The sequence below is a fragment of the Agelaius phoeniceus genome, chromosome 1 (genome assembly GCF_051311805.1).
Source record: "Agelaius phoeniceus isolate bAgePho1 chromosome 1, bAgePho1.hap1, whole genome shotgun sequence".
Taxonomy (NCBI): domain Eukaryota; kingdom Metazoa; phylum Chordata; class Aves; order Passeriformes; family Icteridae; genus Agelaius; species Agelaius phoeniceus.
Window position 1 is genome coordinate 101,212,500 of NC_135265.1, and position 16,673 is coordinate 101,229,172.

General features: G+C 44.4%; 1 protein-coding gene across 1 annotated transcript; it reads right to left on the reverse strand.

Moving 5' to 3' along the window:
* Positions 1-3,976: 3,976 nt before the first annotated feature.
* Positions 3,977-11,979, reverse strand: TUBB6 (tubulin beta 6 class V). Its single transcript, XM_054641467.2, has 4 exons — positions 11,855-11,979; positions 11,190-11,298; positions 9,970-10,080; positions 3,977-5,591 (listed from the first exon to the last, which is right to left on the reverse strand). Exons 1-4 carry the CDS (start codon positions 11,909-11,911, stop codon positions 4,528-4,530), a joined length of 1,341 nt encoding a protein of 446 aa, XP_054497442.1. The 5' UTR covers positions 11,912-11,979; the 3' UTR covers positions 3,977-4,527.
* Positions 11,980-16,673: the final 4,694 nt, after the last annotated feature.

Sequence of the window (16,673 nt, forward strand, 5' to 3'; positions counted from 1 at the left end):
ATAACTAGTGACTGATTCCATCTGTATGTTGCAACATACTGGGAACCAGTAGGATGACAAAGGAAAAAGTTTATCTGAAAGTTTAGACCCTTGGTTCTAAATGTGTTTCAGTTAAATTATTTATGGAAATTATTCTTTTGGATTTTCTTTTTCTTCATGACAGAACTTTTTCTACCTGTGATGTTACTTGGCTTTACAGTGAAGAGGAATGAGGAAAACAGAGCAAATACAGCTATTTTGGGCATATTTACTGGGACCTTTTAGTTGTTAAACACTTCCATTTATTGCTATTGCATTTATTAAAGAATGGATGATAAACTGGAAAGCAGCCTGAAAAAAACTAAATTTCCTTAATTTTTGGACTCAAAGTTTAGAATGATTTATTTCAATAGCAAAATTCTTCTATAAAACTCAAATCTTGCACACATGATAAAGTAGTGCTTGATTTCTGTGCTTATGCTCTAGTGTTGTAGCTTATTATGTATTCCGCATTAATGCCTTGTTTGTTATTTTCTCATCCTCCAGTTTAGCTGAACACTTCTTGTCTGGGATATTCAGTTTGTAGCCAGTGCTGAGGACTAGCTGTGCTTATACAGTAAAGGTCAGAGTTCTGCATTTCTTCATTCCTTGCTAAATAAAACCAACAGAAAACTCAGCAATCAACCACCCAACCCCCAAACCCTTAACCTGATTCTTCACAATGGCACTACCAGACTCTGAAAAAAATCATCTACAGGAGATGGTTTCTCTTACTCCCTGCTTGTGTCTATTAATAAATTCCACTCCTGTTCAGTTGCAGCATGTAATTAATAGATGTATGAAAATGGCCTTACCTCTCCTTTACCTTTGCCTCTGTTTTAGAGCATTAACTTGCTTGCTTAGCCTTACATTAGCAGCTCTTAATCTTCTGTGCCAAAAATGGCAGAATTTGACAGTGTTGGGATTTTACAATCAAACATACAGAAAAACAACCCAAAAAAGCTGTCTACCCAACCTGCTTCTTTCAAGAGTATTGCTAGCCTCCTTCAACTCCCAAATTTAGGATGTCAGGTGCTTGAACATGAATCAAGAAAATCAAGTTTAGTCTGTGCTGTGGCTGCCAATAATGCCAGATGAATTTTTGCCAGCAAACTGAGCAGTGCTGCTTCAGCTACAGGGGCTTGTGCAGCACCAAGGGAGGAGTTGAGTTCCCTGCTCCTCCCAAGACTGGGAGAAGGAGCAGGTTTAGACCCTCTTTCCCAACCTCTCTCTGTTCCCAAGGGCTGACCACATTTTCCTGAGGGATACAAGTGCAAGAGAAGGAAGGGAGAGCATAATCTGAGCAGTAATCATGGGATGCAAAAAAACAAGAGCCTGACATGGTTAAGGCAGCACGTGCAAGGACTCTCCTGACTGTGAGCTGAGAGCCTGCTCCATTGCTTGCTGGCTTTGACCAGATGGCTTTGCAAAGTGGCTGCCCTATGGAGTTAGATTCCAATTTCTGTCCTGATGCCACACCCTCTTCCCAGGCAGCAGCTCTCCCAGTTTCCAAGTGGTGTCAGTGGTGTAGATTGCCATCTTTTCTGCCCTCCCCAGCCTAGCCTTGACACCTGTGTTTGTGTCTGAGCAGTGGGAGCTGCACTTCTAGGACTCCTGGGGTCTGGCTTGTCCTGGACCTGCTGCTAGATACTGCTCTGTGGCCAGGTCCAAAGCAGTTAAAAAAGAGAAAAATATGATGGGCCAGGCACAGAAATAAAAGGTTTCAGCCAGAGACTAGGCTGAAAAACTAAAGGGAAAATGAAAAACAGACAGGTGAGGACTTTGAGAAGAAGAGTAACAAAGCCAGGTGGGACTCACCATGGAGATTGCAAAATAAGAGAGAAGCTTCCAAGGAAAAGGTGGGAAGTTATTTGAAAGGAAGTGCAACTGAAGGAATTGCTCAGTAAATTTGCTACTAAAACAATTTTCAGTTGTTTCTCAGGAAAGGAAGGTGATGAGAGTTGGTTGACTGAAGAGAAACAGGAAGTGTTTGTGCTTCCTGAGGCTTTGTTACCACTTATGCACAAACTGGTCCTCTGATGATCCTCCTACTCTGCAGGGTCCTGAGTTCATTATGGTGGGAGGGGTTTTTTGCCCCTACGATCAGATGGAAGAGCTGTCTCTTTTTTCTAAAGAGAGCATTAGTTTGCCTCTTCCACCTCCACACATTCTAGAAATTCACATCAAACAGTTGCAAGTAAACACATGTGCAAGAATGGGTGAGTCAAAGCAAGATCATTGTGAGGGCTGAATTCCACAGCCTCAGAGTCTGCATTCTGCATTTTGAGTCAAGTGTATGAAATGCAATAAGGAACAGGCTGGTTCACCAAGTTAACAACTCCATTATTCAGCAATGCCAAGATTTCTGGCATTTTAAAGTATTAACATTTTTTTTTCCACAGAAATACCAGAATTTATGACTTGGACTTAGTTATGAAATGTGTGTTACAACAAAATGCAGTTTCACACACAATAAGAAGGTTAATTCTATTTCATTCAGAGAAAATATGCTAGTGCTTTAATTGGAAAGCCTGTGCCACAGCTGTGTGATGGCAGGCTCTGAGCCTGTAAGGCATCCCCCTCCTTTCAAAGCAAATAGTCAACTACTTACAAAGAATCAACTTCACTTTGTTTAATGGCTTTACTCCCAATGGATTTTGCTTTGTATTGTCCTGCACAGTTACTTCTCTTCAATGTATGTTATGTTATAACTTTATCTCATGCTGTAATTAATATATAGCCACATCTCACATTTATAAAATACATATTTAAAGCTGTTCTATGGCTAGTCATAAATCCTTTTGGCATCACTAGATGTAGCAAAGAACATGGCCCTGTGACTGCTGTCTCCTCTGTGATTCTTCTAAAGACAATCAGCTGGGCCCTCAAGCTCTGCCTCTGTGCCAAGTTCCAGCAACTGTCTCAACCTCTGAAGTCACTTTCTGTGAAAAACTTCATTAAAACTAATTTAGTTCCATTTCTGTGTGGAATTGCATTGGACAGACAGCTTCAGGTTATGTGATTAATAGTTGCCTGGTTTATATACTTCCTAAATTCTGTCTCATTCCCTGGATCCCAAACTAGCAAAGCATCATCTTGTCAGGAGAAGCAGATCTTTGGAAATTTCACTATATTTGTAAAGTACCTTTTTAAGTATTGAGCAACAGTTTTGCTTGGGAAGTGCTTCTGAAAGCAAGAAGAAAAAGCAAGAGTTCTTGAAACATTTAAAGTTTGGATTTCCAGAAGCTTTCTCCTTTGTTTGCTTGCTTTGTTGCCTAGGAACTGGCCTAAATAAGAGACTCCAAGTAGACAGAGTGTTCTCTGGTGGAGGCTCTCTAATGGACAAGGGCTGTTTAATTGATATGAGCAGAAACATAAAGCATGCATGGAGAGCAAATGCCCAGCAGTCACTTTGTCAGCTGGCTTAGGCAGAGACCTTTCTGACTTGGCTTTAGTTGGGGCAGATAAACCTGTTGTTCATCTTTCATTTTGCCAACTGCTTTGAGTATTGTGGATAAATGCTCTTGTACTTTAACCTTTACCTGTCCAGTTGTTTTAATCTATCTTGGTAGTAAGACATGCACAGCATCTGTAGGTGTGGTGAACTTACAAACCCAGGTAGTGAGATCTGTTGGCACATAGCCTGTGTCCCCTGTCCCACCATGATCTGTGGAATATCTGGATTTCAGCTATATGGGCTGGGTCAAATAGAGTTAGGAATAGCATTAGCAGCTGGTGATAGCCAGGAAGCCCAGTAAGATATTGGGGTGCCACATCACAAATGGGGGGATCTAATTTATATATCAGATACATCTATCAGATTCATCTATATATCACAGATATCATTTGTGATTATTCAGCAGCAGCAAGTGATGAAGTCACATCACACAAATCCAGCCTCTAGCCTGCAGCTCACTGGGTATTTATGTAGCATTGACTGCCCAGAACACTTCTGCTCGAGAGGGTACTATTAATTTTTATTTTATTTTTAGAGGACTGGAATCAAATATCACTGTTAACAGTTACTGTACAGCATATCTAAAAACTTTTTCTTTTATTATGAATAAATTTTGTTTCTGGCAGTTTAGTATTGTACATTTGGTACAGAATACTTCAAGCTCACAAGATTTTCTTACTCATAATTGGATGAAAATAGTGCAGCTCTAATTTGTAGATTTTCATGCCTATTTTACATCTTCTCTTCTGCAGCTTTAGGGATGACAACCCTAAAGAAAAAAGATCCCAAACCAGCAATCTCCACGTTCAGACTCTTAGGCCAAAGTTGTAACTGAATGCCTTACATTTGTCTCATGAATAGAAATGGCCCAATTTCCAGCAATGCCGAGTGTCCACAGTGATCCAAAATGGACTCTGAAAAGCCCTTCTAACTCCTGAAATTCATGCTCCCTTTTTTATTACTTTTTAAACATAAGTATGGATTTACAAGCCTAATTATCAGAAATCCAGATTTGAGAATTTGGCCTGGAAAAAATCTCACACCTAATTTTTTTATTCATTGATCTCTTCTTCATCATCTTCAAATGCTTCCTCTCCATCATTTGCTGTTGCTTCTTGGTATTGCTGATACTCTGAAACCAGGTCATTCATGTTGCTTTCTGCTTCTGTAAATTCCATTTCATCCATCCCCTCTCCCGTGAACCAGTGGAGGAAGGCCTTTCTCCTGAACATGGCAGAAAACTGCTCCGAGATCCTTTTGAAGAGCTCCTGGATAGCAGTGCTGTTGCCAATGAAGGTGGAGGCCATCTTGAGGCCACGGGGAGGGATGTCACACACCGCCACCTTGACATTGTTGGGGATCCACTCCACGAAGTAGCTGCTGTTCTTGTTCTGGATGGCCAGCATCTGCTCGTCCACCTCCTTCATGGACATGGGGCCGCGGAAGACGGTGGCCACCGTCAGGTACCGGCCGTGCCTCGGGTCACAGGCTGCCATCATGTTTTTGGCATCGAACATCTGCTGGGTCAGCTCTGGCACCGTGAGCGCTCGGTACTGCTGGCTGCCCCGCGCCGTCAAAGGAGCAAAGCCCGGCATGAAAAAGTGAAGGCGCGGGAAGGGGACCATGTTCACTGCCAGCTTCCGGAGGTCGGCATTGAGCTGGCCCGGAAAACGCAGGGATGTGGTCACCCCGCTCATGGTGGCAGAGACCAAGTGGTTTAAATCTCCGTAGGTGGGGGTGGTGAGCTTCAGGGTGCGGAAGCAAATGTCATACAGAGCTTCGTTGTCGATGCAGTAGGTTTCATCTGTGTTCTCCACCAGCTGGTGGACCGAAAGCGTGGCGTTGTACGGCTCCACCACGGTGTCAGAAACCTTAGGAGAAGGCATGACACTGAAGGTATTCATTATCCTGTCCGGAAACTCCTCTCGGATCTTGCTGATGAGCAGGGTTCCCATGCCAGACCCTGTCCCTCCTCCCAGGGAGTGAGTGAGCTGAAATCCTTGCAAGCAGTCGCAGTGCTCACTCTCTTTTCTCACTACGTCAAGCACAGAGTCAACCAGCTCTGCCCCTTCTGTATAGTGTCCTTTAGCCCAGTTGTTTCCTGCACCAGTTTGTCCTGAAGTGAGATACAGCAGGGAAAGAAAATACACAAAATCATTGGCAAGGTTTGATATTTGCACTCCATATCGACTCACATCTGTAGCAAAAGCTGCTACACATCTGTCAGGTAGATAACTGTGCTCTTCAGTTTTCCCTACAAATATCTCTGTAAGTATCAACATAAACTTTTTATATAGTCTCTGGCAGTTTTCATTAATGTCTTTGAGTGTATGGGGGGGTTGGTTTTTTTGGTTTTTTTTTTGTTTGTTTGGTTGGTTGGTTCTTTGGGGTTTTTTGGGTTTTTTTTTTGTTGTTGTGTTTTTTTCGTTTTTGGCATTTTACCTTCCATAAGTGCAAAAAGATGGCCTTAACTCCTTGTTTTGCAAACTTTCACACTCCCAGTCCTGATGATTTTGTAAACACAAGATGACTGTTTGATATTTAAATGCTTTCTGTCTGTAAGGACCATGATGCATGCAAAGCTAAATCACAGATACATGTATCTCAATGAAAGTGAGAGGCTCTTGGACTGTTCTTGTGAGTCAAAGAGAAAACAGTGTCATTCAAGACTAAAGCTGGGCTTCAAAATCCTATTTAACTTGTTATATCAGGAAAAATAGCTTTTTAAATTCGTGGTTACCTAGCCTGAATGAAAATAGTGATCAACAGAAGCTTCAGGGGACATTATTTCCAAAACTTAGAAGTTAAGTGCCTTTTAGGTTTTACTGATTTCCTTACAAACTCACTATCCTTCAGGATATGCAAAATGACTTGGAAAATTAGATTACTGATATTTCAGAAAAGTGATGAGTCCATTCTTTTCTTCCCAAGACTTCCCTTCTTGTTTTATGTGCCACTCAGTTTATTAAGATAAAGTGTGGATCATTTGCCATTGTCACTGTTTTGTTATTGGTTAGATAATGAGGAGGATTAAATTGGGCAATCAATTTTTTACTACTCCTGTTCCTCAGTGTCTACTACACACATACATTGTGCCACTGAACTCACTTAGGGTACTCCTGGGAGTGGTATTCAGACTGAGCAATGCTTTCAGAATTAATTATAGACCTGGCAAATTCTGTGCTGTTCCCCAAGACCTTCCCCTCCCTTCCTATTACCATTTCTCATTTCAATTCCCACAGCACCATGTTGGTGCCAAAGATAGGAGCCAGGGAAACTGCTGGCTGGGACACTTCTGAAATCCTCTGTACTTTTTTGCACTGCATAAGTGCTTGGTTTCCTCATGGTGTATTTGGTTATCTAATGCATTGTTCTGTATGTTGCTATATTTTTCTCTCTTTAAGCCCAGGGAGCTCAGCACTTCCTGTCCAGCTGGGCAAAGCACAAAGTAATATCCTTCCAGAATTAAATATGTTTGGAACACCTGCAGCCTGCTTCAGCAGATCCCCTACTATGGACAGGGAAGCACATCAGGATGCACACAAACAAGCAGACAACCTCTCCAAAAAGCAGAAGGCATTTATCTCCTATTGGACATAAATTCTGATTTTAGGACAACTATCAGCTACTCCTGTGGCAACACTACACTCCATCCACTAGTCGGCCATGTGCCTGGGGTCTCCAGAATTTTTACTGGCGATTTCCTGCTTCTACACCCAGTTATCTAATGCTTCCAGAACCACTGGCTCTACAGCACTGTAAGGCTACCACAACACAGAGCATGTAAACATGCCCTGGAAGCTCTAGCCCCATGACAATACAGTCTGGAGGTGCCATGGCCCTGACAAGGCTGCCACAAATCTGGAAATCCTGATCACAATTCTGTGCAACTCTACTGGATGGCCTCCAATTATCACGTGCCTACCTACCTGACCTCTGAAAATCTAACACAAACACATAGAAATTATCAAATTTCACTGGGGCTAAACTCTCTGGGTGGAAAATGAGCCTGTGTCCAAAAACTCAGGACCTGGCAATTTTTTTGCCCATCCTTCAAGCCCAGCTCCAGCATCCTCCATCTGTCATCTGCCAGGATCTAAAGAAGCCTGTATGAAGCTTATCTGCATTCCTGGAACCTCCAGGTCCCTCTATGAATATTTCTTTCTCCAACACACTGTAGGGTTATCACACATGTTCAAGTTGAGCTGCACATGCAGAGAAGTCATTTGTCTAACAGTCAATTTATTTTTTAGTCCCTAAAATGGCACTTGTTTCCTACAATCTTCCTTCACTCTTCTACTCTCTTCACTGCTCAAAATATAAGACAAACCTGGTAAAAGAGCTCAGTAGCTTGCACATTAAAACTTAGGAGCTTGATGTGAACAGTCCTGCTGCAGAACTTGCCTTTAACTGCTGGACAGATATTTTTTGGTTGCCCCCATCAGTTCATACAAATTAAATTGAAGTGGTATCTCTGTAACAAATCTACCAAGGGTGTACACAAGAAAAGAACAACAAATGCAAAAATGTACAAATGAATATTGGTTAACAGGAGGAGACACATCAGAGATCACAGCAGCTCCTGGTGGCAATTGTGTGCAGTCAGAAGGCCAGGAGGCCTACTGCTCTCATACAGCAAGATTGTTCCACCTGCAGTTCTTCACCTTTTAAATCACCACCTTGTTAACACAGGCCTTAAAGTAGAAGGATTATTTTGTGGCCATCTCAAATTTCTTGCTGGTTTGATATAAAATTCCTGCATCTGGAGTGTGTGACCATGTACTCAATACACCTGCATGAAATCCTGATTGATGATCCATGGCTACTTGCTGTGGAGATGTGGGCACCTGCAGGTTCATACAAGCAGAGGTGGAAAACACCCCCATCAGAATGAGCCCTTACAGCCTGGGCTACAGCAAGTATGGGACTGCCAGCTCCTGCCACAAAATCCTTTGTGGGCCCAGGCCAGATTTTTAAACGAGAAAACAAAATGCTTTGTTGGCTTTTAACACAGAAGTTCATTACTTCAGCACTCAGCCATTTTACATTATTCAGCAGGTTGGGAGGACAGTGCCTGATGCTGGCAGGGGCCTCTGACAGATACGAGTCGATCACATGCTGTGGGTTCATTGTTATCTTGGCAGGAAGGGAGTACAGCAAACTGGGCTATTGTTGAAGACATTCTGAATTGATTTTGCTCTGGTTTTACTGGTGTTGTGCCAAACTGTAAAGCTCCAGTTCAGGTATTTCCATAGGTCAGGCGAATTCACTTTCAGAATGCTTGTGTGGTTCGTGCAGGTGAAAGGGAATGAAAGGAAAAACCTGAACACAGAAACAGACTTCATAAAGCTGCCTGTGTCTATGGCTTTTCTCCCTAAGTTTACACCTTAAGCTACATGTTGTAATTTGCAGCTCCTTTGGAAGAGACCCTTAACATCACTGCCATGGAGTTTACAGGAGAACAACATAGACGGCATAAAAGTTTTAAATTCCTCTTAAAGGAACTCTGTATGCTTTTTTACTCCCCTCTCCAACCAAACAAGCCAGATTTGTTTTATACTGTTCAAACTATGTTTATCTTTCCTCTGCCTGTCCCTGGCACTGTTCCTTCCTTATGTTAACACAACGTACCAAACTGAGTTCCAACCTAAGCTTGCCCTGTCAGGAGGAAATTGTGTTTGTGGCTAGTGCAGACTTGGAAACCAAAAGAACATGAAAGTTCTCAGGGTAGCTTTCATTCAGACTTCCCATTTCAGCAAGTGGCTCACTTAACTTCCACATGCTGTTCCTCCCTTAGTGCAAAGGGACTGACAATGCTCCATAAGGATGCTCTGTGCATTTTTAAGCTTAGATGCAAAGTACTACGAAGTCCAAAGTAAAGCAGTAAAAGTAAAAACAACCCTCTGCAAGAACACTGCAAAACCAGAACGTCTCCACTTATTTTCAGACTGTTCCTCATTATGCTAGAAACTAACCCAGTAACTGTGGCTACATCTGTGTTTTCTATATTACAGATTATCTTCCTCCACTGTTACTACACTGCAAGGATATACTGAAAAAGTTTAATTACACAGCCTAAAACCAATTCTGTACTCAAGCATTTAATGTGAATTTAAGTGAAGGGTAGTCTGGCTGGTTTGTGGTTGAGGTTTTTCCCTCCCCCCTCCATTTTCTGCAGAATTTCTGTGCATTTTGTTGTGAAGAACTGGCCTCAGGATTTCTCTGGAGTTCATATATGTGGAAAGCAAATGTACTTTCTCTGAATACTATTGGAAACTTCCAGCAGTTTGCTAACTGAAGGAATGATCAACAAAAGAATGACTTTTTCACTTAACAGGATGTTTTGACCGGCTTACATAATAATTGCAATTTCATTGTTTTAGCTATTAGGATTTCTCAGTAGGAACAGGGAGATTGAATGCTTTTTGACCATTCACTTGGTAATCAAACAGTTGTTGTAGAAGTCTGTTTTTTACAGAGAAACATCCACATACCAAAGATGAAATTATCGGGCCGGAAGAGCTGACCAAATAGACCAGAGCGCACACTATCCATGGTTCCCGGCTCCAAGTCCAGCAAGACTGCTCTTGGTACAAATTTGTGGGCTACAACACAAAGTAAGCATGCCCTTAATGTTCAGAAATAAGCTAGGACAGTTATAGTTTTTAATACACAAATCTATTACATCTCATATTGTTAGTCTACATAGTTCATACATATGTAAGTACTTCCTATACAGAAAGTCATGGAGGTGAAAAACCCACCTCCACAGGAATAAATCAAATCAGCTTGGAAAATAGGCCTGACATAATTTGGACTCTACAGATTTTACATTTTGCAAGCTCTTTATTAGCAAGAGATATTAGGGAGTTTCTGATTAGAAAGAAATGGTTTACTTGTTCTTTTTAAGAAAGTAGGTAATATTTTCTGTAAAATCAGGCTGAGTGAAGTGCTTATGTTCAAGTTATCCACAAGCTTTTGTGTTTGAAGGATTCTCCTCCACTGAAAGAGCTACTTGGTGTACATAGCAAACAGTAGTAGTCAGCACATCTACCACAAAGCATAAAACAAACAATCTGTGTCAGGTTGAATTTGCTCAAGGAAACTCAAGTAAATAATATGAATTAACCCCAGCTGGACAAAAGATGAAACATTCACACTTGCAGGTTCATGTACACAGGCCAAAGGACTCCAGGTCCCCATTTTACACTGTGAACACCCTTCAATAGCAGAGGACTCTGAGGACTTGGATGCCTTTTGCCATCTCATTAATGAAACAGTTCTCTATTACCTGTGGCCCAACCCTCTCATTCATGAAAATTAAAGAGAGAGTACTACTGGTGTGGGCTTATGTAACCAACAGTTTAATTTGGAGTAATTGAAGAAATGCATTCGGTGAAGTAATCACACATTTGAAGAACAAACTCCTACTGTAATGTTAAATAATAAACAAACCTCCACCTCCAGGCCCTAAGGACAGCCCCTTGTGCTACTTCTCTGTGTCTGGGGAGATAGCACCCAGCCATCTTAATACTCTGTAAGAAAGTAGATAACATTTTCTGTTGAGCTGGGCGCAGCTGGGGGGCTGGTGGCATGTGAGGAGTGTGGCCAGATGTGCGATATGGCTTTATGAGCCCGTCATCTTCTGATTCCTGAGCCCCTTCCCAGGGAGCCCCCTGTCCCGCACCCCTCCCGGTCCCCATCCCACACTTACAAGATGATTCATTGTAGTAGACATTGATCCTTTCCAGCTGCAGCGCTGAGTCACCGACATAGCCTCCGGCTGGGTCAATGCCATGCTCATCACTTATCACTTCCCAAAACTGAGGGAGGAAAAGCGAGAAGTGGGTTGGGAACTTCCCTGCCGAGCCCGGGCCGGGGGCGGCGGCGGCAGCTGCCGGATTCCAGGCGTGCCCGCCGCCCCTCCCGGCCCGCGAGCAGCGGGAGCCGGGCGGGCACCGGGATTCAAACCCCACGGGCAGCGCCGGCTCCGCGCCCCAGGGCCCGCCCGGGCTCTGCCGCCCTCCCCCGCCTCTCAACCGCGGCCTGGCCGGCTCAAACAGAAAAAAAGTTTTTAAAAAGTTTTAAAACAATTTTTTTAAAGCTGTCCCGTTTGGTTTCGGTGCTTCCCAAGGCCTTTTATGGTCACGGGGAGCGGAGCGATGCGCGGTGCCCCGGGCGCGGCCGGCGCCGGTCGGCAGCGGCATCCAAGCACGGGCGATGGGAGCAGGGGCGGCTGGCACGGCCCAGCCCAGCTCAGCCCGCGGTGTGCAGCAGCCCCGGGGGTTCCAGCAGCCCCGGGGAACCACCGGGCGCGTCCCCCGGGCGCTCGGAGGCTCCGCAAGCGGCGGGCAGGCGGCGGCTCCCCGTCAGGCTCACCTTGGTCCCGATCTGGTTTCCGCACTGTCCCGCCTGGATGTGCACGATCTCCCTCATGGCTGCAGCCGCTCGCCCCGCCGTGCGCCCGCTGTCCCGCCGCCCAGCCCGGCTGTGCACGGCGCCGTCCCACCGGGCGGTGCTTTATGGGCTCCGCACCCCCGCCCGCCCGCGGCCGCCCCCGCCCGGCACCGCCCTCGGCACCGGGGCGCGACACCGGCCCCGCTGGGTGACACCGGCCCCGCATTGTCCCCGACGGCAGCGGGGTCCCTGGGGGTCCTCCTGCCCCAGCGGCAGCTCCCATCCCTGGTGTGCTGCTGCTCAGCCCAAAGCCAGGCCAGCGAACGTGACTGCGGCACCTTCACCCCGTGCGGGGGCCGGACACCGCCGCCGTCTCCGTCCCCTGTTCCTGTGCCCCCGCCCCGACGGGCGCCCACATCGCAGCCTTCGCTGCACAGCTCTGCTTCGGTAGAATTTCTTCCCAGAAAAGGTGATGAGACACTGGGACAGGCTGCCCAGGGAGGCAGTGGAGATGTTCAAGGGAAGACTGGATGTGGCACTTTAGTCCCATGGCCTAGGTGACATGGTAGCGTTAATCATGGGTTACATTCAATGATCTCAGAGGTCTTTTCCAGCCTAACTGATCCTATGGTTCTGTGATTCTGTGAAGGGGCAGCATCCAAAAGGATGGGTAGCCCTTCTCTGTGCCCTGCCATCTTCTTCACCCAGCTCTTTCCTGATGGGTATTTTGGTTTCGTTTTTTTGGAGTGGTTTTCTTTCTGGTCTGTTTGGTTGGTTGGTTGGGGGGTTGTTCTTGTTTGTTTGTTTTCGGTTATTTTGTTTGGGTTTTTGTTTGTGTTTCTTTTTGGGTTTTTGTTTGTTTGTGGGGTTTTGTTTGGTTTTTGTTGTTTTGTTTTGTTTTGTTTTTTCCAAGCTTCTGTCTGAAAATTGTAACTGGGATGTCAAGCAGTCTGTGAAGAAACTTTCCTGACAGCTCATGTCACCACCATACAGAGTTTGCCCTGGGATATGCATGGTTGGAAATGCTTGATTTTTAATGAAAAAGGGGATTTTCTTTCTCCTCCAGAGAGGAAGCCACTTTCCCACAGCTGCTGAATCTGCTTTATGACCCCTTTGGGTAACTGCTGCAGAGTTTCCCAAGTAGAGAGTTCCTGCTGTCATGCCAGCATGACTCTTCCATGGGATGCCATTGTCTATACAGCCTATTCCAGTATTTAGCCCTGGTGGGAGACATTCATCTGTCCATACATATCTGTGCTGCCCAACCCAGTCTCTGCTGTTGTGCAAGAGCAGCCCTGAGGCCAGAGTTACAGAACCTCCTCATCCACTTGTTGAAAGGTGGCCCAGCTGGGGCTTTTCTGGAGAACAATCTTGGGTGCTTTCTACAGCTTGAACACAGTCAAGGTAGCCCCCACCAATCAACACATGACCTCCAAATAACCCAAAATCTGTGCATTGGGAGGCCACCCGCAGTCTGTCTGCCCTTAGGTTGCTGTGACATGAACAATGTCATCTCAGCTCTGTGCTCTCAGCTCCAGCCCTGCCTTTCCACAAATGTTTGCCAGCAGGGCTTGCAGCAAATCACCTCTGAGTAGCCCACATGCATCATGCTAGGCTGAGTCAATTCTCTTTCTGACATCAGGGAAGCAGCTGGAGGATCAGGATCAGCATGTTTGCCTTGCAAGCAGCCATTAGCAGAGGACTGGATACTATGTGCCTTTTTCTCTGCTGAAGGACTCAAAAGAAGTGTCCTTCCGTGTGTGAGCTGCATTTTTGGAAGAGATCCATGAACAAGGCATTATTCAGCAGCCTGATTAGTGAGGTTGGCTTGGACATTGCCTGACTCTATATGTCCTTGACTGTGCCTTCCAGGCCTGGCTTTCCCCACACTTTGCAAACCCTCCCGTTTACAGTTCACACTTGCCATCCTCTCACCTACTGCTGGTGCGCCAGTTCTTAAAATCCAGTAGGTTCCCAGATCCAGGTAGTGGCAAGGCTGGGTGTGTGTTCCCTGTAGGCTCACACAGATACAGATACAGATACAGATACAGATACAGATACAGATACAGACATGGCTGGCCATGCTGACTGACCCAGGCAGAAAACACAGCACTGACACAATAAACAAACAGCATTAATGGCCCCATCCTGTTCCTCTCTCTGACTGATCAGGACAGAAGCCCATCAATGGAAAATAAACATGTATTTGCATATGTTTATATGTTAACATGTTAATATGTTGTTAACACCTGGATCCCAAGTCTTTCCAGTTTTTGGCATGCAGATATCTTATCCCAAAGACCTGTAGTTCCACTCTAGTTACTGGTAATAGATCTACAGCTATGAATGGTGGCTCCCTTGTCCAGTGCTGGCTTTAGGGACACCCAGCCTGTTCAGTGGATGACCTCTGGATCCCCAGAGATACAAATCTGCCTGACACAGAAATAACAAACAGGCAAACAGGTTCCTCTGGTAGCTAGTGCAGAGTTGTGGCCTCACCAGCAGCTGACCCCACCACAGTCTTCTCAGAAGGACCCCCTGTCTCTCCAGTAGCCAACTCAGAGATCCTCTGGTCTCTTCACTTTCTTTCCTGGACTCATGGCTACTCCAAAACTTGACTCCCACCTGCCCTGGCTTGCTGTTTGCTAAAGACCACACACAGACATTCAGATTCACATAAAGTGTGTGCTCTTGTCTCTCCAGTTGCTGTATCTAAGACACATAAGCCCCTGTGACTTGTGGCCCCCACTTTTAATTGCTGGTACTCAGGCCACCATACACATAATATACACATGGAATATAGGCGCCACTCTCACCCAAAAAATAATTAAAATACAGTCTACAAAGACAAGACACACTGAGATGATCAGGTGTAAGGCATAGCCAGAGAAGCATACTCACCAAAAACCTGTTTCCACCCTGTTGAGTCACTTTAGCCTCACATCCTTTTATTTTTCTATATCAAACCGTCTTTATCCCCTCTTATCCCCACCTTTGGTTACCTCCTCTAAATATCCCAAAAGTTGTCCTGTATGATCCCAAAGATGTTCTTCCCCTGCATCCCCTAGAGATTCCCACCCCCTTGCAGGCAGTAACTCCTCTCTATAGAGTGACCCACAGAGCCTCTCCCATGGACTGTGGAGATGGGTGTCACACCAGACCCCAGGCTGAGCCCTCACTGACAGGAGCCAAGGCAGAGGTTCCTTTTCTCTGGGTGTGCCATTGGATTTCTCCCCTTGCCTCTGTTCCTTTCTGCTCCTTTCCATTTGTGGAGATAATCCTTGAATCACATAACCCAGCAGAAGGTAAAACCCATATGATGATCTGAATCAAAGCAGATTTTAAGAATAAAAGCAAAAAGGACCAAATGGATATAGGTAGGCAGTAAGGGGAGAAAAGAAGCAATGAGAGTGTACTGTAGTAGAGCCTTTAGTCCATGTGCCTTCTGAAGGGCTGTATTGGTTGCACTGCCAATGTCTGTAACCTTTGAAAGGTCTGTCTACTCTTAGTGAGCAGCAGTTGGTCAAACAACATTTAGAGGCCAAAACTTCAGCCAGTTTCCCACACATGCAAAGCAACCCACTGGGGTACACAGAAGGCTGTAGACCTGTGTGCCTGATGGAGGTCAGCAACAGCTTACCCAATGAATTTGCATGTACAAATTTTATAGTTACATGAATAACTTTTACTTTTCAGTCAGACCTGAATCAACTTGCAGCTTATCCATGTTTTACTGCTGGTAATCTGAAAGAAGACACTTTTGTTGGTCACTGAATGTAGATGTACCTTCAAATCCTTTTCATCCATGCTTATGTTTACTTAATAATTCAGCTGATTTAGGAGGTGAATGTGCCTTTATAACCTGTGTTGTAAACCCTGCATATTCTTAGGTCTCCACAGACTTGGTCTAGGATTTTAAAGGTACTTAAGTGTTTCACAATCCTCCTAGGTACTTAACTGTTATGGATTACTTATGGCTGTATTTTAAAACCTCACTAAACATCTCTTGGAAATTTAAGGCATCTAAATTTCTCCCTGGTGCTTCATCTGACCAAGTCCATGAGATTCACTGTATATTTAGATTAACATAAAAACACACTGTAAATTCTGTACAATGGATTTTCACTTGTTGTATTTGGCTCTCTCAGATATCTCTCACATACCTATAATATAGATTGACCTCTAACCTTCATAACTCATAGTCTTTTTTTTATTTCCTATTCACTCCATAGGTTAATTTAATACTTAGAGTATGGCTTTTTTTCCCCACCATGCACAAAAAAACCCCAAACAAACAAACAAAGAAAACCCAACAAAAAACTGGGAGAAGACCTTTAAGATTTCCTTTGCAGATTTATTCCCTTAGTTGCTGTTCCTTATTTATTTCCTTTTGTAATTTTAACTTCATTTCTGCTGTAAAAATGAATTAATTAATATATTTAACCTGAAAAATTAGTAAGGTGTTACAACAGCTACAAACCACCAGCTCAAGCTTGCGGATTCATGCTCCAGGCAGCCTTTTGAACAATCAGTTTACATGACTTATATCCTCATGGTATCTTTTGCTCCCAAGTGTGAAAGAAAACCACTAAATTCTAGAAGAGGTCAAAACTTGTGTTTTAGGAAATGGCATGACCACTTATGATAGAGAGGATATGGATTGAGGAAGATCTGGCTGCTGGGCCATATCTGGATTAGTCTGACATTGCTAGCTGGGAAAAACCCAAGACAGTTTATTTCTACTGGACAAGTCTCTGGTGCTCCAGTGTGATGGGCTTCAATGTGATGTGATTCTTTATTC

What these genes read in the sequence shown, in the direction of transcription:
- TUBB6 (XM_054641467.2), bottom strand. Translation starts at nt 11,911, where the DNA reads ATGAGGGAGATCGTGCACATCCAGGCGGGACAGTGCGGAAACCAGATC. An exon ending in CTACTACAATGAATCATCTT is followed by an intron (nt 10,081 to 11,189) that starts GTAAGTGTGGGA and finishes TTTGTGTTGTAG; the next exon opens with CCCACAAATTTGTACCAAGA. An exon ending in GCCCGATAATTTCATCTTTG is followed by an intron (nt 5,592 to 9,969) that starts GTATGTGGATGT and finishes ATCTCACTTCAG; the next exon opens with GACAAACTGGTGCAGGAAAC.